General features: G+C 47.1%; 1 protein-coding gene across 1 annotated transcript; it reads right to left on the bottom strand.

The window, feature by feature from the left end:
• Positions 1-2,669: 2,669 nt before the first annotated feature.
• Positions 2,670-25,522, bottom strand: LOC128831253 (zinc finger protein 436-like). Its single transcript, XM_054017596.1, has 6 exons — positions 25,339-25,522; positions 23,079-24,081; positions 12,493-12,768; positions 10,736-10,845; positions 4,516-4,629; positions 2,670-3,861 (listed from the first exon to the last, which is right to left on the bottom strand). Exons 2-6 carry the CDS (start codon positions 24,065-24,067, stop codon positions 3,014-3,016), a joined length of 2,337 nt encoding a protein of 778 aa, XP_053873571.1. The 5' UTR covers positions 24,068-24,081; positions 25,339-25,522; the 3' UTR covers positions 2,670-3,013.
• Between the last annotated feature and the right edge of the window lie 952 nt (positions 25,523-26,474).

Raw genomic sequence — 26,474 nt, 5'->3', positions numbered from 1 at the left:
TTCCTTTGAACACATCGAGCGCAAGTCTCACATTTCCTACGAACATCTTCAGCCATCCGGGGCCAATAGAATCTACTACGAAGAAGTTCCAGGGTCCTCTCCATCCCTAAATGTCCAAAGTCATCATGCAGGGCCCTCATGGCCAGGGCTCTGTACTCTTTTGGCAGCACTAGCTGTGCTCGTTGCTTTTGTAAAGGGTCTGTGGTCACTCGATGTAGCACTCCCTGAATCAGTTTTAGTTTGGTCCATTCTCTCAATAGTAGTTTACCCTCCGGGTTAGGTGGGACAACCACAGCTGGGCTTCGCCCCTCCCTTTTGGCAAGTAGTGTATCACGAATGCCAATATCTTGCAGCTGGGCTTCCTGCCAGTCAGCCGCATTGAGCATGGGCAAAGGAGATTGGTCCAACGCAATATAGTTCACTGAAGCAGAAGGCACGCATTCAGGGGGCAGGCCCAAAGCTTCTGCAGCACATCCATGAAGACTCTCATGGGACTCTGGCTCCCGGCGACTCACACTGCAAATAGCCCTCACTCCATCTGTGGGTATCACAGCAACTCCTGGTGCCTGTGGACGCCTGGACAATGCATCTGCATCTACATTGCTTCTCCCTGATCGGTATTGAATGCTGAAGTCATAGCTAGCCAAAGCGGCCACCCATCTTTGCCCTGTAGCATCCAGCTTAGCACTTGTTAACACATAGGTCAGTGGGATGTTGTCTGTCCACACCTGGAACTGAGCACCATATAAGTAGTCTCGAAATTTCTCAGTGATGGCCCATTTCAAGGCCAAGAACTCCAGCTTGTGGGTGGGATAGCGAGTTTCACTATCAGACAGTCCTCGGCTGGCAAAGGCTACAGGTTTACGTCTTCCTTCCACTTCCTGGTACAGTACTGCTCCCAGACCCTCCAAACTGGCATCAGTATGCAGGATAAATGGCTTGCTTGGGTCAGCAAAGACTAGGACTGGAGCATGAGTTAGGCAAGTAATGATTTCTCGAAAAGCCCTTTCACATCTCTCATCCCACCGTGGCCCAAATGGTTCGAAGGGGCCATAGTGTCTCTGCACAGGAGGCTTTGGGGACCTTCCCTTATTCTTGGTCTTAGATTTGTTCCTGCTGGACTGGTATCCCCTGGTAAGATCATTCAGAGGTTTTACAATCGTAGCATAGTTTTTCACAAATCTGCGATAGTAGCCACTAAACCCAAGAAAGGTCTTGAGTTCTCTGTAGTTACTTGGACATGGCCATGTAGTGAGGGCTTCTATTTTATCGGGATCAGTACTCACACCCTCTTGGGACACGATGTGACCCACATACTTCACTGAGGTCCTGCAGAACTGGCATTTCTCAATTGAAAGCTTCAAACCATAATCCTCTAATCTATCAAGCACTTTAAGAAGTCTTTCTTCATGCTCCTCGAAGGTTCTTCCAAACACTATCAGGTCATCCAAATAAACTAACACTTGCAGTAAATTCATGTCTCCCACAACTTTCTCCATAAGACGTTGAAATGTGGCAGGTGCTCCAGAGATCCCTTGGGGCATGCGTTCAAACTGATAAAACCCTAATGGGCAGATGAAGGCTGTCTTCTCCTTATCTGCTTCACCCAGAGGGATCTGGTAGTATCCACTCCGAAGATCCAACACAGAGAACCACTGGCTTCCCAGCAAACAGTCTAAGGCATACACTAGCTCGTGCTGCTTAGAAGCACTGTACAGCCAGCCCTGAAGCTCCCATGCTACCCCCGCTTGCCCTTCCCCCAGGATTAGCTGGGCAGTAACAAGGGGTTCTTGTATTATGAAAACAGCAGAGCCTGGTAATTCTTCTCTAGTACCATCCCCCTCTCTGTCTCTTTGCACATTCTCATCTTCATTGGTTTGAGAGCCTTCCTTTCTGCATCTCCTGTCATACTTCAGCATCATAAATTCTCCTGTACCTTTGAAAAATGGATCTTTACTTCCTCTGTAGCAAAGCCTATTAATCCTTCCCTCCCCCATTAACACACTTAGGAGTGAATGGTTCTATTTATTTTAGCTCCCTGTGCCTCAGTTTTCCCATCTGTCAAGCGCTTTGAGACCTACTTATGAAAAGCATTATGTAAGAGCAAAGTGATAGTGTTATTCAACATACTATATTTTTACACCATTGATTGCTGCATTTCATACCCCCCAGGCTTTCAGCTGTCCTGTAATAGATCCCCTCTTTTATTCCATGTTAAAGCAACCTTTGCCAGGAGAATGGATAAATCCATAGTTAAAGCAAACTGGAGTTTTACTGTGATCCAGTGAAATATTCAGAATCTATTTGCTCCTGCAGATAGACTATTGAAATGACACACTTCTCTCAAATGCATTTATTAGCTTCAGAACCTTCTAGGCCCCTCTACAGGCAGGAATAAGCAGACTTAATTTGTGTTCTGTGTGATTAAACAACGTCTGGGCTGTTTTATTAGTCTTTGTACACCTGTGATTACAAGAGGCTATTCTCTCTGTATACTTTGCAGAGTGTCTGAGCCTGCCTTCCAGAATCAATGTAACTTAATTTGCACAATAAAGAAACCCAAAGGTTTTAATGCTTCACGGGTTGACTTCAGGTGACTGTCTCCTGTGTCTTCTCTGTCAGTACTATAAATACATAAGAGAAGAAAAAAAAAATCCCTCTTATCCCTCCCAGTCTCTAGTCAATTACCCCCTACAACTCCTCTCCCTGCTAGTCTCCTGTTCAGAATCACTCCCCACAACTTGACTGATCACCCAGTGTCTGTTCTCTGCTTTCTCTTCACTTTACTTCTTACCACTCCCTCTACAAGCATCCAGTCTTTTAGTATGACAGCTCCACCCTCCCTCATGCTTCGAGTTCTTACTAGCCAATGTTCAGAACACCCAATCCCCAAATGAGCAGTAACCTCAGGAACATGGTTGCTCTCCCTCCAATGCTCGATGCTCCAGAAAATGTATTTTGTTAATTGGAAGAGTGACTGATGCACCTAAAAATGCAGCTGCCCCCCTGATTGCTACTCAACGTGGAGACTCAGATGCAATAATAGAAGCGCTTTGTTTCGGAGGCTTTCCCCGCGCTGTGTACATCTGTAGGGGCTTTCCCCCTTGTGGATTCTTTGGTACCTAACAAGGTGTGAGCTCTGGCTGGAGCTTTTCCCGCACTGGGGGCATTTATAGGGTCTCTCACACTTGTGAGTTATCTGGTGTCCCAAGAGGTCTGAGCTCTGGATGAAGCTTTTCCCACACTCCTTACAAGTGTAGGGTTTCTCTCCCGAGTGGGTTCTCTGGTGCTTGATAAAATGAGAACACCGACCAAAGCCTTTCCCGCACTTAGCACACTGGTAGCGTCTCTCTCCTGCATGGGTTCTCTGGTGGTTAACGAGGTCCGTGTTGGCACTGAAGCTTTTCCCACACACCTTACCTCTGTAGGGTGTCTCTCCTCTGTGGAGTCTCTGATGAGATGTAAGGGGGAGGGGGGCTCTCCTGGAAGCTTTTCCCACACTCAGTATATTTAACATGTGGGTTCTCTGATGCTGACTAAGCTCCGAGCTCTGACTGACGTTTTCCCCACATTTGCGCCATGTGCCCAGCCTTTCTCCTATGGGGGACTTCTGGCAAAGAGTCATTTCTTTGAGGTTCTTGAAACTTATTTCCTGGTGAGTGGTTTTACCCTGGCTCTTCCACGCAAGGATATTCCTCTCACTTTCTGACTTGCACTCACTGTCGCAGGCTTTTCCCCAGTCAGAAGTTCGGGAAATATTATTGTTGGATCTTTCCAACAACGTCTCTTGTGTTTCCACTGGCTCAGGTCCTTTATGAGAAGGAGAATCCAGCAGAAGCCTCTCCATCAAGAACGCCTCATCTTCGGGAATAAAAAGAAAATACGCACATGATTTGTGTACTTGGGACACATACAAGTGTGGAATAGGTAAACTTCAAAATCACAACCCCAAGTCAGAATAAGATAAGAGAGATAAATAGTCAGGAGCCAAATCTTCATAATCCTTGATCAGAGTACCAGAAGGGGACAAATTGTGCTTATAAATCCCATTTGAATATTAAGGCCTGGTCCCCACTAAGCCCCCACTTCGGACTAAGGTACGCAAATTCAGCTACGTTAATAACGTAGCTGAATTCGAAGTACCTTAGTCCGAACTTACCGCGGGTCCAGACGCGGCAGGAAGGCTCCCCCGTCGATGCCGCGTACTCCTCTCAGCGAGCTGGAGTACCGGCGTCGACGGCGAGCACTTCCAGGATCGATCCCAGAACATCGATTGCCTGCCGCCGGACCCTCCGGTAAGTGAAGACGTACCCTAAGAGAGGTAGAAGGAAGGAAGTCAATCAGTATTGATGGAAAGCCCTCAGTGACATCTGCAACAAGGATGTGATGGCAATTGGAACAAGAGAGGACTATATTATTTGAGACAGAATCTGAAGGTTTCATGCTGGCTTTTCTGAAATTCCATCTTCTTATTTATACTCTAATTGTTTTAGATTGCTTATGCTCATTCCTCACCTGTAGAGAAACCTCTCAGGATCACCTTATCCACAGAGACCTGGAGATTTAGAAAACAAGTCTCTTCCCCTTGTTCTGTACAGGGGATCACATCAGGTTTGGATATCGTAATTCCTGATCACAGGAAGAAAAGCAGGTGATATCACACTTTAGAAAACAAATCATGGAGTACTTACAAAGACCATGGACCAGATTCTGACACCTTTACTCATATTGGGCTACAGGTTTCTCCATAAATAGTCCTACTGACTCCAGAGGGAGTATCTGTGGAGTAAGATACTACTCAGCATGAGTAAGTAAATTACAACATGGCCTTGTGAGGTTAAACTCACAGCTGTTCCTCGTTGATGTGGACGTGTAATCCAAAACTGATGGGAAGATGTTCAATGAGGAGAGATGTGTTGCCTCTCCTTTAGAAGCTATCACAACTTCCCTACATAGGGACTCATGGTGCACACTTATTATGCCACCTGCCAGTTCCTAAACAGTACACCGCGTCAGAATGGAGAATCGCTTCCTAAGCCTTGAAAGACCAGCGCTCCCTTTTCAGGATGAAGCCAGTCTTATTGTGAGCATGTGTCTGGTACTGGGATAGGAGGGGAGTAGAATAATTCTGGATACGTATTATGTCTGTACATTGACAAAGACACAATACACAAAGCCATTCTTCCTCCTTAGACATGCATGCAAGCGCTGTAGAAAGCAGAGGGACATACAGCAACTCATGACTATGCTCAGGCAGATGCCCATATACACTGTCTGTCATGTACCTCAGAGGGTTGGAAGGCAGGCTCAAACTTTAGTATTCAGGCCAGCCTCTTGTCAGGGAAGAAGTGTGTCTAGCTAGGCATGCAGGCCTAGATCTACAAAGATACTTAGGCCCTTATGGACTTAGGCACTTAAGTCCTGTTTTTAGACGTCACTGTGAGCCACAAACGCCCCACTTGGCTGCTGCCTGATCCTGTAGGCGCCTAAATTTGCTAGGCACATACGTTTTTGCAGTAAAAGTTCCCTACATGCCCATGTTTCTGCCTCTAAGCATGCGCACTGCTGTCTCACTCTAGCCCCAAACCCCAGAGCAACCCACAAAAGGGAGGAAGATAGGCACTCATCTGCCTATCGTGCACAGGGCTTGATCAGGATTATAATATAGGTACAGGCCAATTTGGGCTATGTAGCTGTGTAGTAGAGTCCTTAGTGGGCTGGGTGGCCCAGTGGGTAGCATCCACTCAGCCATGGGGTAGTGGTAGGGGAGCCTAGGCCCCCCCACTCCATCAGCCTCCAACCCCAGGCCCTAGGAGGGTCAGTAGCATTGACCCTGAAGGGTGGGGACCTTCTGAGTTACCCTCCCTGGGACACTCCCTACCAATACTCCCTCTACTTCTGGTCCCAGATAAGGAAAAAGCCCCAACCAGGCTCAGGATACAGTCCTGGTACTTCCAAATCCACTCTGTTGCCCAAATCAATTCATTGACAGCCCAGCACAATTGGACACAAATCCTGGGATCCATATTTCAGGCACCCCAGATAAGCAATGGGGTGAATCAGCATAGGCTTGAAGTCTGTTACTGCTCCAATGAGTATCTGCATTTGGCAGCCAGACCAATCACTGCACAAGCCCCTTTTAGCAAAATACAGTATTCTTGAAAAAATTAACTGAGCATAAGGGAGCCATGGATTAAAATGAAGAAAGCTTGATTGTCCGTGGCCACAACCATTCTAGAACACACATGGCTCTGGAGCTCTCACATGTGCCTTGAGAAACCAGTTATCTGTGTGTGATATATGGTTGCCAACCCTCCAGGATTGTCCTGGAGTCTCCAGGAATTAAAGATTAATCTTTTAATTAAATAGTATGTCTTGTGATGGAACCTTCAGGAATGCATCCAACCAAAATTGGCAACCCTAGCTGTGATGAGGTGTATAGACCCTATGCTGCAACAGCCATAAAGGGGTTAATGGATAGACCTGCTACTTCCCCACTTGTGGCTAATTATTTGAGGAGCAATAGCTGGGATAAAAGGCTGCAGCTTTGGCAGAAAGGGGTAGCAGCTGGAGGGGACTACATAGAGGGAGTGCTTCTACTGGGTGCTTGTGCTGCCTAAGGTGCAGACCCAGAAATGCCATGGGGGTGAGAGTGCTAGGAAATAGCTATGTGAAACTGGACTTTCTTAGGACCATGTTGTTGGGCCCTTAGGAAGACTGCAATACAAGGATAAAAGTAGCTGACATGGGCCTGGAAGACCAAGAGAATGTGATCTTAAAAGGTCAGTATATTCTTAATACCCCTTTAGAGCTGGGGAATAAGATCCCCTCCACGCTGGAGCTGCAGACAGCCTGCAAGCCTAGATCACTCAGTGCCTCGTCCAGATTATATCTCCTACAGCTGTTGTTATGGTACAGGCATGCCAGGGCAGAAGAATGCTTATTAATCTTCCCAAGTATAGACTGGCTCAGAGTGTCCTAAGGCAAGCAGGGTGTGAATTTCTTAGGGTCTGGATGTGATAATAAGATGCTGTCTGGTCTCCAGAACCTCTGCTTGCATTTGAAAGCAAATAGAACCCTTGAGATATTTCTTAAGACTTTGTAGAATTTTTTTCAATTTATTGGTTGCCAACTAATCCAAGGTAACTAGCCTTTACAAAGATGGTAATCTGGACAATATAATCGCTTGCTGGTTTTTGGCTGGGAATTCTGAAGATGTGGGGGAGGAAGGAATTGTTCTGGGTCAAATAAACTATTTGATTTTTGACTATTTTTATACTTTTTTAAATTGCCTTTTCAGTTTGAAATAAGTGTTTGTTTTTTGAAATTTTCTTTTAAAATGTTTCACTTTGAAAAGTCACAACAAAATACTTTTGTTCAGAATCTTTAGTTTTTAACAGATGCAGGTCAGTAAAGTGGACACACATTTGCAAAGTTTTTTGAATTGGTGCTGCTTCCTCCTCACCCTCATTTTAACTCCCCCCCCCCCCCTCCCCCCCAACCGCAAAAAAACTCCAGCAGAAAAAATGGTACCTCACTCTAGTCTGGACAATTTGTAAACTGGACACTTCATGAACATTTGTTCCAGATTACAAAAGTAGCCTGGAACAAACACTTATGGAATGTCCAGATTAGGCTTCATAAAAGATATTAACTACATTGGTTAAGAATACTAGTGTAGACATACCTCTAGTCTGGAAAAGGCCTCTGTGGATCTGCATAGCTCCTGGAATGAGAGGGTTAAGAGCTGTAACTGACTATTGACCATTAGGGCTTGATTTAGATGTCTAGTGATGCTTGGCAGTGATGACTGATGATGATCTCATTTCTCATGTGAGAAGGGGGGGCAGTCAAGATTTGCACAAATTACTGTAAGTGACATCTAATTTTGTGAGTGGTATTTGGGAGACTTACAAGTGGTGCTAAGTCCAAAGATCCTAGCAGAGCCCATGGGCATAGTGAAGCCTCAATGGGGGACAGCCAGGTGGCATGCACAATCTCCTTTAGAGGCATCTAACTCTGGTGACTGTGCTAGGCAGAGTTTAGAGTACCACCACCTTCTTCTCCCCTCCCAGCCCTAAAAAATCTAACCCCTTGAATTTTTAATGTGGAAAAATAAGCAGCTATTTTCTTTTATCCATCATCAAAAAAGGACAAGCACCCAATTCTTTTCTACCTCTTCAGATCATCTTTAAAACACGACGTGCCAAATTTTGAGCTGACTTGTGTCCACACTTATTACAATCCTTCTATTCCCCAATACTCAAGCCAGTCCCTTAACTTCTAATTAGCTTGCCATTAGGCAACTGCCACACATGCTCCCAGCAATCATCTAATCATTGATTCTTAGACAGGAGCTCCTCAGGGCAGGAGATGTCTTATGTGTTTATACAGTAATTGGCACAATGGGACCCTGAACCTGATTAGTCTTTTGGTTGCTATTTCAATGCAAATTATTATAATAATTCTTTAGGGGCTTGTCTACATGGGGCTATTGACTAGAATAACTATTGTGGAATTCAACTATTCTGCTAGAGCTATTCCAGAATAAAAGTGGGGTTTTAATTTATTTTAGTCCAAACCATAGAGCAGGCAGGGACACAAACAGAATTGAAACTTTTTTCATTTCAGCTTGTTACTTAATTGCTAGTCCCACAGTACTCCTGCCACCTCTTTCATTGCCACCCTTACGTGTTGGATTCTTCTTTTCAGTTCTCCAGATCTTTTGGATGGCACTAAGTGTCCTTCCCAAGTACATATTCATTCTTCTGATTCAGCTTCTCTCCTGAAATTTCAATCAACAGCTCTGCCATCTTCCCTACTAGTGCAACTTCATTTTCTTTGTGTTTGCCCTCAAACCATGGTCTTGACACACATGTCCATTGACACCATAGTTACCAATTACCCTTTGTCAGTCAAAATGGCCAGATCATATGCTAGTTTTCTGTCTTCACAGGCTTAGTCTACGATGAAATGTCAAAACATATGCTGATTCAGACTTATCGCTAGGCAAACAAGTGAGCAGGCAAGGCAAAATTAGGCCCCGATTCTGTAAGTTACTCCACATGGGCTGACCCCACTGAAGTCAGTGGGCCTTTGTGCAGCACAAGGGTCCATCTGCATGCAGTAACTTGCAGCATCAAGGCCTAAGAGCTATATATTCAATTCTGTGTAAAGTGCTCCCAAATCAGAATGCTACCTTTCACAACCTCTTTGCATGGGTCCAAAGGCTATTAAGAATTGGGTCCATATGGATTTTCTTCCTTTCTCACAGGGCCTACAACAGACAGAAGGATTCAACTCTTCTCTTTGCAAAACCAAGACACTTCCCACACTGTCTGCCAGTAACAGAAGTACGCTGCTCCCCAGATTCTGCAAGACAGAAGGATTTCCCTTCTCCCAAGCTGCCAAACTTTTGAAGGTATGACCCACTGGATGGCTGTAGACCAGTCCCTTCACCACCTCTTTGTGCCTAATCTGTAAAAATGGAATGGCACTGCCCTCCTTTTCAAAAATGCTTTGAGCTCTACTGAGAGCTATTTAAGAGCTAGATATCTTATTATTAAAGATGCAGATAGACACTTTTTTGAAAATCCCACTGGTGCCTAGGTACCTAACTTGGCACTGAGAGGGAGGCACTGTTGCCTAGTAGATAAAGCACCACACTCCAGATACCTGGATTCTATTCCTAGCTCTTCTACTGGCCCACTGGGTGATCTTGGATAAGTCACTTTAATTGCTCTATGCCTCAATTTCCCCATCATTACAAAGGAAGTCAGCATCATTATTCCCATTTTAAAGTTCTCTGGCATCTTACTGATGAAGATTGTTCTATAAGAGTTAGGTATTTTTTTTTATTTCCCCCTTCTTCCCCCCCCCCCCCCCCATTGAAATGAATAGGAATTCAGCACCTAGCTATCTATCTGCAACTTTAGGTACCTAAATACAGGGTCAAATTTAGGGGCAGATGACCCAGGCAACCACTGGGAGGCACCAGGCTCAGGGTTCTGTTTTTGTTAGTGACAAAAGGGAAAATAGAATGTTTAAAGTAAAACTTTTCAAGTATTCTGTATGTGGATTAATCTTAAAGGAAATTTTTTAAATTTGTTTATATATGGCATGAATAAATACAGATTTAACATTTCTAGTGTGCAAATTTATCATCTGACAAGGATAAATCCTACATGAAAATTGTACATCAAACTCACGAAATGGGCTACAAGTGCAATAAAAATGAGGGTTTCAAAAGTTAACAAATAAGGTGTCTGGGTATGTGTGCCGCAGATGCTCCTTGCTTGGGGTGCCATTTGGTTTAGGGCCGGTCCTGCCTAAATACCTTTTGAAAATGTCCATAAAATGTACACCTTTCTTGAGAGTTAGACAGAAGCATTTATTCCCCCTCTTTCAGATTAATTTCAATGTATTAATTAAAATGTAAACTAAGAAATCCTATTTAGTGCTAGCAGTGAAAATGACTGTAATGGAATGTTAAACTGTAATGTACTGTTCCACCACTAGGTGGCACTGTATATAAAACATTCTAAACTAACCTGAGCCATAATTGGCAGAGCATTAAAGAATCTTATGATGAAGACACCTGGCATGTCTATAAGCAAGCTCTGTAGCCAGTCCATATCTGATACAGAGGAGCATGACTGGAACCAGTCACTGATTGTTCTAGGAATCTGAAAACAAGAAGAAAAAATCATGGGAGGGAAGCACTTCCCACACTTACTGTGCCATTCTCCACTAACATGCTTCAGTGTTTGCCCTGCAGGGAACATCTTCAGTACTGAAGTTAGTTCAGCCTGTATAGCCCACTCATCCTTTCCTTCTCCAGTGAAGCTGCCAACAAAGGGGCCAGCAGTAATGGGGTAGGTTTGTGGTGAGGTCACCCATCCAGTTGGATCTAGCCTGAAACCACCCACCCCTCTCACAAGGGCAACCAAGCAAGTGGCCAGCTGGCTAATGGCTTTCAGTCACTATGGACGTCGGCTACATTGGAACTGCTACCCTGGAACCCACAGCAAGAGAACAAGATGACTGTGAAATGCCCATGTGGTGTTTTCTCTGTTTGAGGGAGGGTCAAAAGATAGGGGGAGGGGAGGGAGAGGAGAGCTGGGGGTGGGGAGGGGAGGGAGAGGAGAGCTGGGGGTAGGAAGGGGGAGTGGGACAAAGAAGGGGGGGAGTGGATGAGCAGGGTCCCCTGGGTAAGTGGGAGAGGGACTCAATCTCGATATACAAAGTACATCATTTTTTGGGGGGGAGGAAATACACGCTACTTCCCCACCCTCCAGCTCCCTCTCTTCAACTACCACAACAGAGCTACTGCTGTGGCTCCTTCATTAGTCCCTTCTGCATGTAAAAGTCTGATGGGGCTGATGCAGTAGTACCTGTGTGCTGGCTTCCTCATATTATTCCTCCTCAGGCAAGTTCATTGTGTGGGATCAAAGTTCAGAAATGAATGACCAACAGGGCATGGTGGTAACGCTAAAGTCTGACCTGAAACAAAACTTAGCAACACATCTTCCCCCAGTGCCCTCTGCTAGCTCCCCCTTGAATATAGGCTCTGTCCTGACTCTCCAGGTTTCCATACGGCTGGCTGTACTACCTGGGGGGTCATGTCTCTCTGTGTGACTAAGACGACCCCTGACAGCTACATTCCATGGGAGCTAAGCAGCTCTCAACCAATAAGAGGGGCAGAAGACAGAACGTGCACTGTGGCCAAACTACAGCCCTCACTCCCCCAAGAGACAAGAATCACAGTGGACCTAGCTGCATTCAGAATTGAAAGCAAAACTTACCTCTGAACTAGCTTACCCTCCCTAACTCTTCGCAGCAGTGTGCACCCACAACAACCAACCAGGCCGGCTCCATGTTTTTGCCGCCCGGGGGGGGGGGGGAGAGGAGGGAGAAGAGAAGCCCCGATCTGCGGCACTTTGGCAGCAGCTCAGCCGCGCCGCTTCATTCTTCAGTGGCAATTCGGCGGCAGGTCCTTTGCTCCGAGAGGGACTGAAGGACCTGCCACCAAAGACCCGGATGTGCTGCCCCAAGCACCTGCTTCCTTTGCTGGTGTCTGGAGCGGCCCTGCAAACAACATACCCTAAACTCATCAAGCTATTTCTCCTACCAATGGGGAAGGAAGAGAGAGATTGTTGGGATTTTCTATTTTCAGATTTAAAATTTATTAAAGTTAATGTTTAAAATTAAATATACACAAGTTAAGAGGGGAGGTACTGTACATTTGGGGTCAGGCTTGAGTTATGAGGGATTATAGGTATCGGTTACAAGGATCACAAGATTCATACAACCAGCATAGACCCAGATTGGGGTGTGGGAGTTTTTAAAGCATCACTGGATAAGTGGGCTCAGGTACGCCACTCATGGAATGTATTTAGAGTCCAAGTCAGTATCAGTGTAGCGAATAAGTACATGGGTGGGGTGCGTCAGGGAAAGAAGTGGGTTATTTCCCTGGTCAGCGGTCTTGGTTACTTGACCTGGTACTGGCGGTGTCCCATGATGTGTTCCATATAGATGTCTCTGGACCACCTAATGGTGTTGGACACCAGGAGCTGTCTCATGAACCGGGCGTAGCATCGACCGACTCCGCACGCTTTCAGTACCGGCTCGTTGTGGGGGTCCCATGAGCCCAGGGCTCCCACGATCAGGGTGTGTAGCTGGAGCTCGTAGCCCTGGACTCTCAGGGTGTCAACCAGCAGGGTGTACTTCAACGCCTTCCCTGCTCGGGCCTCTTGGAAGGCCGATGACCTATTTTCAAATGGCACCATGACGTCTACTATGAGGACCTTCTTCTTTTCTGTGTCCTATTACAGTGACGGGCACTGTCTAAGTAGGCAGATGTTTGGCCAGAGAGAATGTTATCCCATGAAAACTAATCTAATCGTTTCAAGCTAAAGGAAGGAGATACATGTTTATTTTAATTAGTCAGAAGGAATCACCTTGCTACCTCTCCTTGTTAGCTATTGGGTGGTGGGACACACTCTCTGTCCCCCACCAGTGTTCTTGTATAAAATGTCACCTATGTGGCTACACCAGACTCGCTTGTATTCCCCCATGCTGCATTTCTGGCAGTTCTTTTGCAGGGGACCCGGTTGCATTGCAGCGGCAAAGATTCCACTTCCCTTTCGCTCATGTGCTGTTCCTGGGTTTCCTCCACCTTTTTTTTTCTGTCCACAGTTTATGCTTGGTGAGATGAATTATTACAAACATCCGTCATTTCCTTCTTTTTCCCTGCAAAGGACTTGGCACCACTCCTTTGCTGTGTGTGTCTGTCATCTGTCACCCCTTTTCACAGATTCTTCTTTCCCTGTTCTGGCATGGCTGATAATAAATGAAACCTTGCCCATCAATACCCTGGTGGGAGAATTAGGAGAATATCACTGGAGATGGGGATTCATCCCTTGTGTGCTGTGTGCTCCAAGCAGGAACTTACAGATTATAACTGAACCGCTTTATTAGCGTGTTACCAAAATGTGGGAGATGGTGTTGGTCAGAGCTGGGTACAGAAACCTTAGGGTATGTCTATATTGCAATCAAACACTTGTGGCCAGCCCATGTCAGCGGGCTCAGGCTATGGGGCAGTTTAATTGTGGTGTAGATGCTCAGGTTGGAGCCTGGCTCTGGGACCAGCCCGTTTCTCTCTTCCCCTGTCCCCAGGAATCAGAGCCCAGGTTCCAGCCCGAGCCTGAACATCTACACTGCAATTAAACAGTCATGTAGCCCAAGCCCGTCAGCTGACATACAGGGCCGGATTAACCTTTTTGTGGGCCCAGTGCCAAACATACTTGTGTGCCCCCATGTAGTTACTATGGGCCCCTTCTGAGTGTGGGCTTGGTGTGGCAGGAATTCAGACCCAGTACTGAATCTCAGAATTTTTTTTTCATTTTGATCACACACCTCTGCTTAACTATGTGTATTGCCATACACAGCTTCTGCAGCCCCCAGTTTTTCTCATTGAGCTGTACCCATGTGGGTCTACCAGTGTCCACAGTGAGCAGAACTTTCATGATGATCAGGGTAACTCCCCACAGATTTATCTCCTTCCTCATTCAGGCATTCTATAGCCATATCTCCAGTACCACACTATTTCACCAGCCACTGTATATGGTCCTGGCCTCAGATCAATAAAGTTCCACAGCCAGCAGATACCTGATCAAGTCTGACAAATTCCTCTGCCAGCACCCATCCTGCTATTTGAGCAAGCCACTTGCAAACATCACTTGCAAACCCTGGCTCAGTGAGCACTTAGCCCCTGGGAACCTGCAGTCACCAGCCTTCATTTTCCCTCTGCTCCCATTTACATGCTATTCCACTACCTGGTCAGCACCACCTCTCCACATGCTTGTTTCCCTCCTACCTTGGATGTGCTCCCCAGACAGCTGGTCCTATTCTCCCCCTGCAAACCGGACCTGTTTCCACTTTCCTTGCTCCCCATGACATTCCTTTCCTACTGGTGACCTCTGTTCCTTGATGTTAACTCCAGTTTCTTTATCTGCTCCTGCCTTAATGGCCCCCAGTAGTCACAGAGCCACCTGTAGCTTCTCTGGCTACAGCCATGGGGCCAATTGCCAGCGTCCAGCCTTCGACAGGTGCACCTACTAGCTGCGGGAGGGGTGGCAATTCCAAGACTGAGCACGCTCGAACCTTGCAACGGTAGCACTAGGGACTCTCAATCCTCAGCGCTGGACTTAGGCAGCCGTAGACTCTGCAGTTAGGTGCTTCCCTACTCCAGGTCAAGGCTTTAAGTATCTGAGATGCCCATCACCTGCAGCAGGGGCCCCCAATTCCTATGCACCCAACAGCTAACACATAGTGAAGAAGGTGCAGCCTGGATGATTTCCGAGGCTGGGGCACCAGGAGATTCCCCATTCCTGAGCAGCAGTTCTGCAACAAGCTCACACCATCCCCCCTGCTGTGGGACTGGGACCCTGTGAAGACAGTTGAGTTACCCCATGTATAAGCAGTTCCACCCAAAGCCTGTTGAAGTCAGTGGGAGTCTTTTCATTGTCTTTAATAGGCTGTGTATAGAAGCAAAGGGACTAATTCTCGACTCTAGGGGCTTGTCTATACTTACGCTCTGGTTCGGCGGCAGGCAATCGAACTTCTGGGTTTGATTTATCGCGTCTTGTCTGGACGCGATAAATCGAACCCAGAAGTGCTCCCCGTCGACTCCAGTAATCCTGCTCGGCGAGAGGAGTACGCGGAGTTAACGGGGGAGCCTGCCTGCCACGTCTGGACCACGGTAAGTTTGAACTAAGGTACGTCGACTTCAGCTACGTTATTTACGTAGCTGAAGTTGCGTACCTTAGTTCGAATTGGGGGGTTAGTGTAGACCAGGCCTAGGAGTACAGTGCATTCTAAACACTATGCTGCACTGGTTTACTATTGTAAACAGGAGGGACTCACATTACCTAGTGAACAATCAACACCTCCTGCAGCACTTAACTTTTTCTGAGAGGCCTCCCACCCAATTATTAAATGCAAACCTTCTTACCTTACAAGGTTTGAAAATAGCAGGTGGTGTGGTTACAAAAGCAAGGCACTTCTGAATTCTGTAGGAATTTTGTATGTGCACAGAACGCAGGACCAGTTCCTGCATGGTTACAGAACTGCAGTAAAGTGGAACAATTTTCAGTTTGTGTGAATAGAGGATATCTGGATCCATATTGTAAGACTGTCCCACATAATGAGGAAAAGTTGAGGTGCCTTTGCTGTTCTTTTGTTCCACTCTTAGTTTCTGTGGAGAACTTGCCAATGCAATATTACTGTCACCTTCTTTTTAAACAAACAAACAAAAAATGGTAATGGTTGTTGAAAATAGCAATTCTGGTCCTAGTTAGCATTGGGAAGATGTCAGGATTTGTTGCTCAATTTTATCCTACTTTTTCTACAGCAAATTACAGTGGATCAGTATTTGATTTGGGAGAAATGAAATAACAGAGAGCGGCCCAAATTGAACTTGAGTGCTCCTGAACTTTGATGGCATTCAAATCTGGAAAGGAGGTGCTAGATTCCCTTTCTGAATATTAGATAAATCTGGAAAGGAAAAGCCAATTTCTGCTTCTGTCTCTCAGAGGTGGAAATTGAGTCACATCCTCCTGTGTGCCTGGTACTGTACCTAAAGCTGCTCAAGTAGAGCCTTCCCTCTCTTATTTATTTTAACTTCTCCTGGTGGGGTCCACATACCTCCCTTGCTAGGCTTCAGAAGAGGCACATTGTCCATTCATTCCACCCAATTCCTTCTTTGGGGGCTGCCGGCTGAGGCCACCAGCATCCCTAATCCAGTCTGGGGAAGTCTTCTGAGCGTGATATCTGGGCCAAAGCCTTCTACTTCTTGTGCATACATGTTCCCCAGTCACAGTACCACCCTCTTCTCGCCTCCTGCTCCCCATTCACAGCAAGCCCGTGCATCCAGGCTCACCAGCCCTGGCAGCTTCCCTACTCCCTCCCCCTCCCTTTCCTGTTCACGGTAGCCAAGGGAATGCTGGGAAATGTAGTTCCTTCCCTGCTCCAGGGCTGACTCTCCAGGCAGGGAGCTGGCCAAGGAACTACAGCTCCCGGGATCCCTTGGGCTCTTGGCTTCCGGGCTGGATCCCTGCAGGCAGAGGATGAGAGTTGGAGCGTTGTTGCCTGTCTCTGGGCTCGGTGCGGGCGATAGAATGTAGCAGGGCCCTGGTACAGTATATCCCGGGACGGGGGTGATTGGCAGTCTGCCAGCCTGTGGGGGAGTAAGTGGGGCTGGGGAGGTTGGTAGCCAGGGTGCTGCTGCTTGCTCTCTCTCGGGCCTCTCGCAGTACTGCAGGAGGGGAGAAGGCGGGCGTTAGGGGACCCTTCTGAGCGTGGGCCCGGTGCCACAGAACCATTGGTGCCATGGTAAACCCAGTACTGCTGACACGTGTTAGCGGTGGGTGTTTAATTGCAATGTAGACATAACTTCAGAGCCCAGAACAGGCCTTTCCACTGGGGCTGGGGTGTCATCCCTTTTGTCATCACTGTCCATTCTTGATCTAGTGCCAGGTTTCTACATAGGTATCAGGGATAGAAAGCTGGGATCAGGAAATGCACATTTTACCATACCCTTACTTCCTACTCCTCTCTAGGACATTGAGGATTTAGAAGCTGTGTGGTTTTTAACCCTAGGTACTATGATAACACTGCTAACATAATACTTACAAAAAATAATTCCTAGGGACAATTATCCAGATATTGGGTGACCCGGACCAGAAGGTTGTGTGGCCATTCCTGCTGATTTCAGCTTATTCTTTAACAGAAACATCTTAATTATTAAACCCACAAGAAGTTTGGGCCCTCAGAAAATGCACATTCAGAAGTTTGATTATTTGACTGTACAGAGATCCCCTTCACAAAGACCCGCAATCTTCCATCCCTAAACAATCCCCTTCCTCCACAGGTTCCCTCTACTTGCAGTTGTCTTTGGGGAAGACAAGGCTCTCTAATGTCTTCTGGGAACATCTCTTCTACTCCCTGGAGAATTGAGGGATATGGGGCATCTCTACTCTCTTAAGGGAAAGGAATTCAGGGCTTTTCCCCAGTCTTTTCCCCCCACTCGTGACCCTTGCTCATATAGCTCATAATGGATTTATGATATTTGCACACTCAAATCATCTTCATACAGTATTAGGTACCAATCATTACAAATCAAGCCCTAAAAACCAAGCAAACATTACCAAGATTTCATTATGCCAATATGTGTAATATTGACAGAGAAGTGGATGTAGAGCTGGAAGCCCCAAACTGAATTCTATTCCTACCTCTGCTACTGCCTTGCTGTTATAATGGTCTACTGCACTTATATAGTGTACATGCTTTGGGCTCAATTCTCCATTTCAGTCGAGATACACTCGATGCAGAAGCGGGTGGGGGTTAGCATTGCCAACCCTCCAGGATTGGTCTGGAGTCTCCAGGAATTAAAGATTAATCTTTAATTAAAGATTACGTCATGTGATGAAATCTCCAGGAATACATCCAACCAAAATTGGCAACCCTAATGGGGAAGGGGGGCATCTGTGTGAGTGTGTGTATGTATGTGTGTAAAACTGTTTTCAGTCACCTTTGCATCTCCCTCTATTCTCATTTCTTCCAGGCATCTGCATGGCTCCCAGTGCAAGGTAGAGCAGCCTCAGGGCTTCTCTAATTTATGCAGTGCTGTGCTGCACCAGCCTTTCAGGAACTAAAATAGCAGCCAATAGCCGGAGTGCAGCAGCACTGTGGCCACATCCTCTTCCCTGAGGCTATGCCTTCCAGCCCACCCCCCTCTATGCAGGAGCTGTTGGGGAAAGGCTTACCTCTACAATCCCCTTGCCTGCAGGTAGTCTCTCCAGTTCAGCCAGACTTCCAACCAGAGGATCTGGCACATTATTAAATTAGGGTAGGGGCAAAGGTGGCTGTGAATCCCTTCTACGTGCTCTTGATCCCTGAGGCCACTTTGAGCTGCTGTAATTGATAACTGCCTGCATTGGCCAATGGGGGCATAACATGTTCTGATAGTGCCCTCATGCTCCCAACACTGGTTCTATGCCACTTGGAGATCCCTCTACAGCAGGGGAATCCTCAGTTGACCTTTTAGTTGCCCTTAAAGCTGGCCTGCTTTGCCCTGTTGAAGTGCAGCAAACAAGCTGTACTGGGCCCCAGGGTTGGTGTGGCCCTGTGTCTCAGTTTTCCCATCTGACAAATGATTCACAGAGGTACCCTGGAGCTTATTTAGCTCAATGCAAAACTGACATTTGTTTAACTGTCACTCATTGACTTCAGGAGGCATGTGGGAAGGTAGTTCCTAAGCATGACACGCAAAAGGGTACCTGTGGTTAGACCACTTACACTGTATGTTTCAGGGGAACCAATGGGATAAGTTTGTGGGAGGAAACCTGGACAGGAAGCAAGGCTCAGTGCGGCAGCATCATCCCCAGTCAGATGCTACACAGTGAATGCACAGTTTCTATAAATAACATTCTGCTTCCACGCTGTTGCACAAAATGAAGGAAGTGACTGATGAGAGGTTGACCAGCTCTGAGTTTGTGGCTTCAGACACTGGGCCCTATGTGGTGTGCGAAGCACAGAATTGCCATGGGATGGCTAAAACAGAGATTTAGTGACATGCCCTGGGTCCATGGAACACATTGAGCCAGCCCCTCTGGTCTCGCTGAGCTGTGCTTTGCACAGGATCCAAGGGGGTAGGGGCAAAGGTGACTGTGAACCCCCTTTACATACTTTTGATCCCCGGGGCCAGTTTGGGCTGCTGTAACTGATGACTGCCTGCATTGGCCCATGGGGGTGCACTAGCACTGTGATCTAGTTGACTAGGTCTGATCCTAAGAGTCCAGATTGTGTGACTTGAGGCAAATTACTTAATCCCTCTGTACTTTTATTTACACAATTTAAAAAGGCCCCACAGCATAAGCTAGGGCAGCTCCAATTTGCACTTCTGTTCTATTCAGGTTGTTATGCCGCACTCATCATTGTGTTATCGGAGCACCTTCCAGCAATGCATTAAGCAGTGTGACTAATACATGTCATGTGTTTGTTCTTCATCCTCTCCCCAGAGGGAGAAGCGTGTGCAGTTTCTTGTTTCAGTGTTTTGTTTTTAAAAAAAAGTTCCTATAGGGTTTGTGACAGCAGGGAAAAGGGCCAGTTTCCCCTGGCTACATCTCCCTCTGCCTTCGATCTGCTCCATCTCTCCTCCATTCTGCCTCTTACATGCCCTGACACATCCTGGATGCCCTCTACTCTGGAGGGAGAAGGACTCCTGCAGAGGAGGCACAGAACCCCCATGCACTGGGCATATTCACTGGGTGTGGTTTATTGCTGCCTTACAGCCCCCTTTGGGCTAGCCTAGTTGGTGCAAAGGGGAAGCTATTCATCTGGCTCACTGTGTTCCATTGGGGTGGGTTGGTTTGTTTTTTTATATGCACGCACCTCGTTGATGGCTCCTGAGACCAAGCATAGAAAATTTCAGCCCAAAAGGAATTTGCCAAAGTTATGAGCTATAATGAGAGATGGGGTTATAATGGAAAGTGCATTTCAGCCTTCGCTGTAGCACTCTCTGTCACATTTGCTATTCTAAGGAGGAATTACAGAACAGATCACAAACCACCAAGCTGCCAGGACTGTGGGAATAACCCCTCCTACCCAGACCTCAGCTCTGCTGTAGCCACGTTCATCTCACAATGGGTTATTCTAGAATGAGATTACACCACTCGGCCACTCCTGTAAGGGAGTGAGTAGGTTGTTTCATGCTCTGGGCTTTTATCTTAGATCCACACAGATAGATTAGATGAAACTGAACACAAATCCTAAGAATTCCCATCATCTCCAGGTTTTTATATGGGTTACATGGCAGCTGTGCTAGACAAAACCCATCTCGCTGTGAAGAGGTCACACCCATTCATTTCCAAATCTGGTCCCTACTGGGGCCATGAAACTGGGGAGTTCAAGATCTCACTCAGAGGGGGGGCGGAAAAAAGATGGGAAAGCAGAAAGTATTGGAAAGAGAGATTTTATTTCAGAGACATTATTAATCCATTAATCAATCTGTTTTAGGTACTTCTAAGGTGCCTTGGTATCACTGTGGTTTCTAAGCACCAGTCGCACAATAGGAAGCTAGAGTATTCTAAAAAGCACCATTAAACTGACAGGAGGACCTAGGCACCTGATAGGAACCGATACCTGGGATGGTATATGGCCAGAACATTAGACAATCTCCATGGAATTTCTGTTTAAATGAGAAAATTTACCATTTACCAAGGTTTTTCCAATAGTAGCTAAATATGATCCAGAGAGAGAAGACAAATTGTAAAGAAGCTACTAGGGAGGAGACAGGCTTCACTCCTGTCCGCAAGGGTCCATATATCCAGCAGTTTGGGAGCAGGCTTTCCAGCTCTCAGCGACCTCTTAAATTTACACATACCTCTCTCTCCTGCATTCTGCTTATGAGGCTCTGTGCCCCCAGTAGAGATTAAAGTCCTGCTGGAAGAGGAACATATACTGTAACCGCTACATGAGCAAAGAAATGGCAGTGCCCAGATCACCCTTTGACAGCTATATCACTATGGGAAGGACAGGATGTGGGGAAGCTAATGATTTCAGCTGTGTGGCAATGAACAGGGGAAATAAATCTAGTATGGGGCACAAAGGAAATTCGAAAGACACAGTGTCTTCATAAGAGTGGTGAACAACCTTAGCAGCTCTGGCAATGGGCCCTGAGCCCTAAGACTACACCGAATCTGCATACAATTTTAAATAAGTTTACATAAAGATTTTAATCAGAAATAAATGCACACAGTTATTTTTAATTTATAGAGCACTGTTAAATGTACACAGCACCGTACAAAGCACATAGAAGGACAACATATGCTCGGAGGACTGCAGGGGAAGGAGTTTTCAGTGAGGAAAGTGCCATTGCTTCTCTGAGACCAAATTCTCGATGCCAGGGTTTTCCTTTGAGTTGGTCTCAAGCATTAGGATTTGCTGGCTTGAGTCCAATAATTGGCTGCAGTGTTTTGATTTATTCAGATTCATAACAGAAAAGTTCCATTCACTGGAACTACCCCAAATTGCAGCCCCCATCACTGAATTCTAGAGCGCTGCCAGATCAGCTATGCAGCAGGCATTTACCAAAGTTCAGTATGTTTCCTTCATAAAATTTGGATGTGAAAAGATCAGACCATTAAAAGTCAGTCAACTTTAGCTGAACTTTGGCTTAATCTTTGAGTCTGCAAATTGAAAAGCATGTATGCCCTTTGAAAGTACGTAGAGCAAATGAGTCCTGGAATTTCTGGATCCATCCAGCATCTGTCTGACTCTCTGTCAGATTTCTGGAGCATTTGTTGGGAAGTCAAAACCAAAAACCCATTGGTCTGAAGTTGTCCATGGAAAATACTTGCAGTTGCAAGCAAAAGCCTTAGATCCCCTGCAGCTTCAAAGAAAGGCATCCACTCCACAAAGTTCCTCCACTTCCTCGAGCAGCGGGAAACAAAGGTCCCTGCTCCTCCAGGAGTTGCAAGCAAGTTCCCTGCTCCCGTCAAAGTTTAATATTTCAAAATACATTTAAATAATATTTTGTCATCTGTTGAGAGTCCAGAAGTGGCTTCAAGTTCCCAAAGAGTTCTGATCCCTTAGAGAGTGGCAAGTTTTGCCGAGCTAGCTACAGAATGAGCCTTTCACAAGCTTTCTTGGCCAGCAACTGCTCAGACTCCTGGATCTGCTCCGTAGCTTTAGCACACACAGGAGTTCTTTATTCTCCTGCCCCCCAGACCCTCCATTGGCTCTCGCCAGTACTCCACCCTTCTGGAGATATTGTGAAGCCATGGAGCCAATTACTGAAATAATAAGCACATCACAGAACTAATACGTCTTCTCTATTCCTAATTTCTAGGATATCCAGCCACACTGGATAAACACATCAGCTTGATACTTTTGCTAAAATAACTAGCAGTAAAACGGTCAAATATATTACAATTTAAATGTTTCATGGTGAGTCTTCAATGTTAGCACCCTAAACAGAGGAGCAGGGCATCTCTTGGAGTGGTTTCCCGCTTATTTGCCTGCAGATGCAGGCAGTTATTAGCACTATGTTGGGTCACATTCTGAAGTCATTCTTCACAACTGTAAGGGCTACAAACTTAATATAGGTACAGAGAGGAGAACTTAAATTGTGCAAAACTGAGGTGTCACCAGTAGGCTGCAAGTTGTGTGCCACAATCTTATAAGCTGCAGATGTGACCCAGAGCCAAATTACCGCTTGGCATTTTTACCTTCACTTCAAAATAAAATAATTTAAAAAGGAACAAACCAAAACAAACAGGAAAATTGACCCTGTCATTTCATCACCTGCCAGGTCTGAGATTCCAGACTGATCCATGTCCCAGCACACTGCTCCTTGGCTCCCACCACTCTGTGACCCCAAACATTGCCTGTCATCCCAGGAATGTGTTCCACCCTCCTCTTTGATTCAGTCACCCACACTCCCAATTGCTGCAGATGTTTCATGTGCCTTCATGGCACCATACTTGCCCAGGGACCGAGCCACTGCTGCTCCCTACCATACGTGCACTCTCTGATGCGACACTAAGTACGAGTTGCGGCTGAAGCTCTTCCCACACTGCGCACATTTGAAGGGCTTCTCCCCAGTGTGCGTCCTGCGGTGCCGGATCAGGGTGGAGTTGTCGCTGAAGCTCGTCCCACACTCGGAGCACTTGTAGGGTTTCTCTCCTGTGTGCGTCCTGCGGTGCTGGACAAGGTGAGATCTCTGGCTGAAGCTCTTTCCGCACTCAGGACACATGTAGGGCTTCTCTCCTGTGTGGGTCCGGCGGTGGATGATCAGCTTAGAGCTCTCACTGAAACATTTGTCACAGTCCGTGCACTTGTAGGGCTTCTCCCCTGTGTGCAGCCGCTGGTGCGCGATGAGGTTGGAGCTGTCACTGAAGCATTTCCCACACTCGGGGCATTTGTAGGGCTTCTCACCCGTGTGGAAGTTGGCATGTCTGATGAGCCCTGAGTTCTGGTAGAAGTTCCTCCCACATTTTGCACATACATAGGGCCTCTCTCCGGTGTGGTTCCTTTGGTGCTGCACGAGATGCGTGCTCTGGCTGAAGCTCTTCCCACAGTCTTTGCATTGGTAGGGTCTCTCCCCCGTGTGGATTCTCTGGTGCTGGATAAGGTGCGAGCGCCGGCTGAAGCTTTTCCCGCACTCGGTGCACACATAGGGTTTCTCGCCAGTGTGGATCCGCTGATGGCGGATAAGGTCCGAGCTCCGGTTGAAGCTCTGCCCACATTCAATACAAATGTAAGGCTTCTCGCCCAGGAGAGTTTTCTGGTGAACAATAGTGTCTTTGCGTTTCCTGAAGCCTCTTTCACAACGAATAGGTTTTTCCTGTCTCTCCTCTGGAGAATGTATCTCCTGCCTCTCACAGGCTTTGTTCTGGTCAGAACTCGGAAAAGCTTCCCTTATGAAAAAGTCTGATAATGTCCCAGGGGCTTCCACTGGCTTGGGACCTTCCTGCTGAGGATCCTCCTCCTCATTTTCATTCATGTTCCCATCACCTGCTGGAACAGAATGAGAATCCAGACATACAGCACCCTCTGCTGTTCCAGTCCTGGGCTCTCCCTCTCTTCACTGCTCTGCCAAAGCATTTCATTTCTGACCTATGCCTCCCCTTGCTATTCCTATAGACTCAGAGCTCTGGCACACCACCTCAGTCCTGATCTGCATCTGTGACTGTCCTGCACTCTCTCTCTTCCATTCCCCACATATTTCCTCCAGTAGCCCAGACCTTCAGAGAAAGAGGGCAAGAGCCTGATTCTGTTCTAATCTACACCAGTGTCATTCCAGTGATTTAATCTGAGTTGCCCTGGATTTACACTGGCCTAAGTGAGAGAAGTATCAGTCCCACAGAATCCAGGCTCATGAAGCAGACACCTTGTCTGCAAACAATGTGTTTAGGTAGCTACACTGGAAGCAGCCTTCCCTGACATCTCTTATCTCCTGCTCTGAGAAGAATGGGAAAGAATTCCCTTAATGGACACTGTTCACTGGCTCCCACAGTTCCCCCTGTTCATAAATCCCAATTCACCACTCACTGGTATCATGGGATGTGTTCGGTCCCCCTCGACACCCTTTCACTTGCACAAAGCACTGAGCCTGTCCTCATAAAGATTTTAAGACGAGGGAAGTGAGAAAGGGAAAAGGAAGAGAAGAAGTAGAATAGTGAAGGCAAAGATGAGGGAGGTGAGGGTAGAGAGATGAGACAGAGACAATAAAAAACGGGAGCAAGATCTGCTGAGGGCACAGAGCAGAAACAGAGAGAGGAGGAAGAGACACAGAAAAAGCGGAGGGGGCTGAATCTTGGGATCCTCACATCAGCGTTCCTAGACCAATAAAAACAATCGAGCTTAGCAGTGATCTGCAGGGAAAGGCACCTACCAGAGGGACATACACCAAACCAGCATTTAGCCCTCTCCCCTGCCTCCCCAATTACCTCTCTCCCGCAGACAGTTAACTGACAGCATTTGGGGCTACAACAAGAACATATCCCCCAGGGGACTCTCGGGCAACCCACATGCCGCTATTTAGCCCCAGCCTTTGTGACAGCGGAAGGGGACTCTGCCGGGCTGTAGCCGCACAAACCCCCGTGTGCTGTCTCGGAGCTGGCTGGTTTTTCTTTCCTTTCTCAGTCATCATAGCCCAGCCTCACGGGCAGCAATTTCTTGCCTCTCAGCTGTTGTTTTCTCTCCCCCACCCCTCCCCTGGAGCTGCATTTCCACCCTCTCCCATTATGGTAGGCTCCCCCATCCCTGACTCACCTCTCCCACTGGCAGCACAGAGGTGTATTTTATTCCCTTATGCTCTCTGGCAAGGGCGGGGGAGGGATCATTGGAAGCAGGGGTTCAGGCACTTTGGCTACTAGATGCTCCCCCAGCCCCAAGGAGCAGACAACAGGCTCCAGGGTAATGGACTGCTGGGAATAGGAAGTCCCTTATTTCTGAAGTCCGCCAACCTCCCCCGTCCTGTCCCCCTGCCTGTAAATACTTCCTGCTTCTCAGTAGGCAATGGGTGAGGGCTGTGCTCTATGGTTGTAACCCTTACATCCCCAGGCGAGAGGCGAGCGGGATTGGCAACCCGGGGACACCGGCTGCATTTTTTGAAGTCGAGATTTTAAAGAAAAAAAAAGTCACATTTGCATGGGGTTTGTTTGATCACGGAGGGGGAATCAATCTTTTGTTTGTGGGCAGTTCAGGAAAATCACCAGAATTCTACCGAAAATACACTGGGGAGAAGGGGAACAGGAGTACTTGTGGCACCTTAGAGACTAACAAATTTATTAGAGCATAAGCTTTCCTGGACTACAGTCTCCCTTTCATGTCTGACCAATGCATCCCTGTGCCCGGGAGCTGGAACGGTTTGATTCAATGGCTCTCAGCAACCCCACTATACAAACACTAAACCCTGTATGTGATGGAAACCACTTCACGCCAGGGGGTGCAGTGTCACCTTTAGTTCCAGCACCTATGTCCCTGTGCATTCTTCCCAAGCCTCTCCTCTGCTCCTGTCCAGGGAACTTTCACTAGCAATCCCCCGCCTCTCTGCTGCTCTCTTTCTTGCCTGGACACTGGCCCCTAGCCAGGTATCTTTCCTTAGATGTTGTCCCCTGAGTAGCTCTCTCTGCCAAGAGAGACACTGCCAGCTCCTTTCCCTGGCCCGGCCTCCTGCTCAAGCCTTTCCTTCCAATGTACACAGCCTCCCACCGTCCCCTGCCTTCTCCCTCCTCAAAACAATCACGGGCCAGCTCCATCCCCTTACACTCTGGGCTGTGTCTCTCAGGACACTGTCGGTGCCCTTTTAGTCCAGCAGCCGAAGAGGTGGAAGGAGACAAGCACAACTGGGTTGGAGCTGACTCACTGCAGGTTGGAGAGATGCATACACTCCTGGGTCCCTTCTC

This window comes from Malaclemys terrapin, chromosome 1 (assembly GCF_027887155.1).
Source record: "Malaclemys terrapin pileata isolate rMalTer1 chromosome 1, rMalTer1.hap1, whole genome shotgun sequence".
Taxonomy (NCBI): Eukaryota; Metazoa; Chordata; order Testudines; family Emydidae; genus Malaclemys; species Malaclemys terrapin.
Note: the sequence above shows the minus strand (reverse complement) of the source record. Positions and strands in the feature narration are given on the sequence as shown.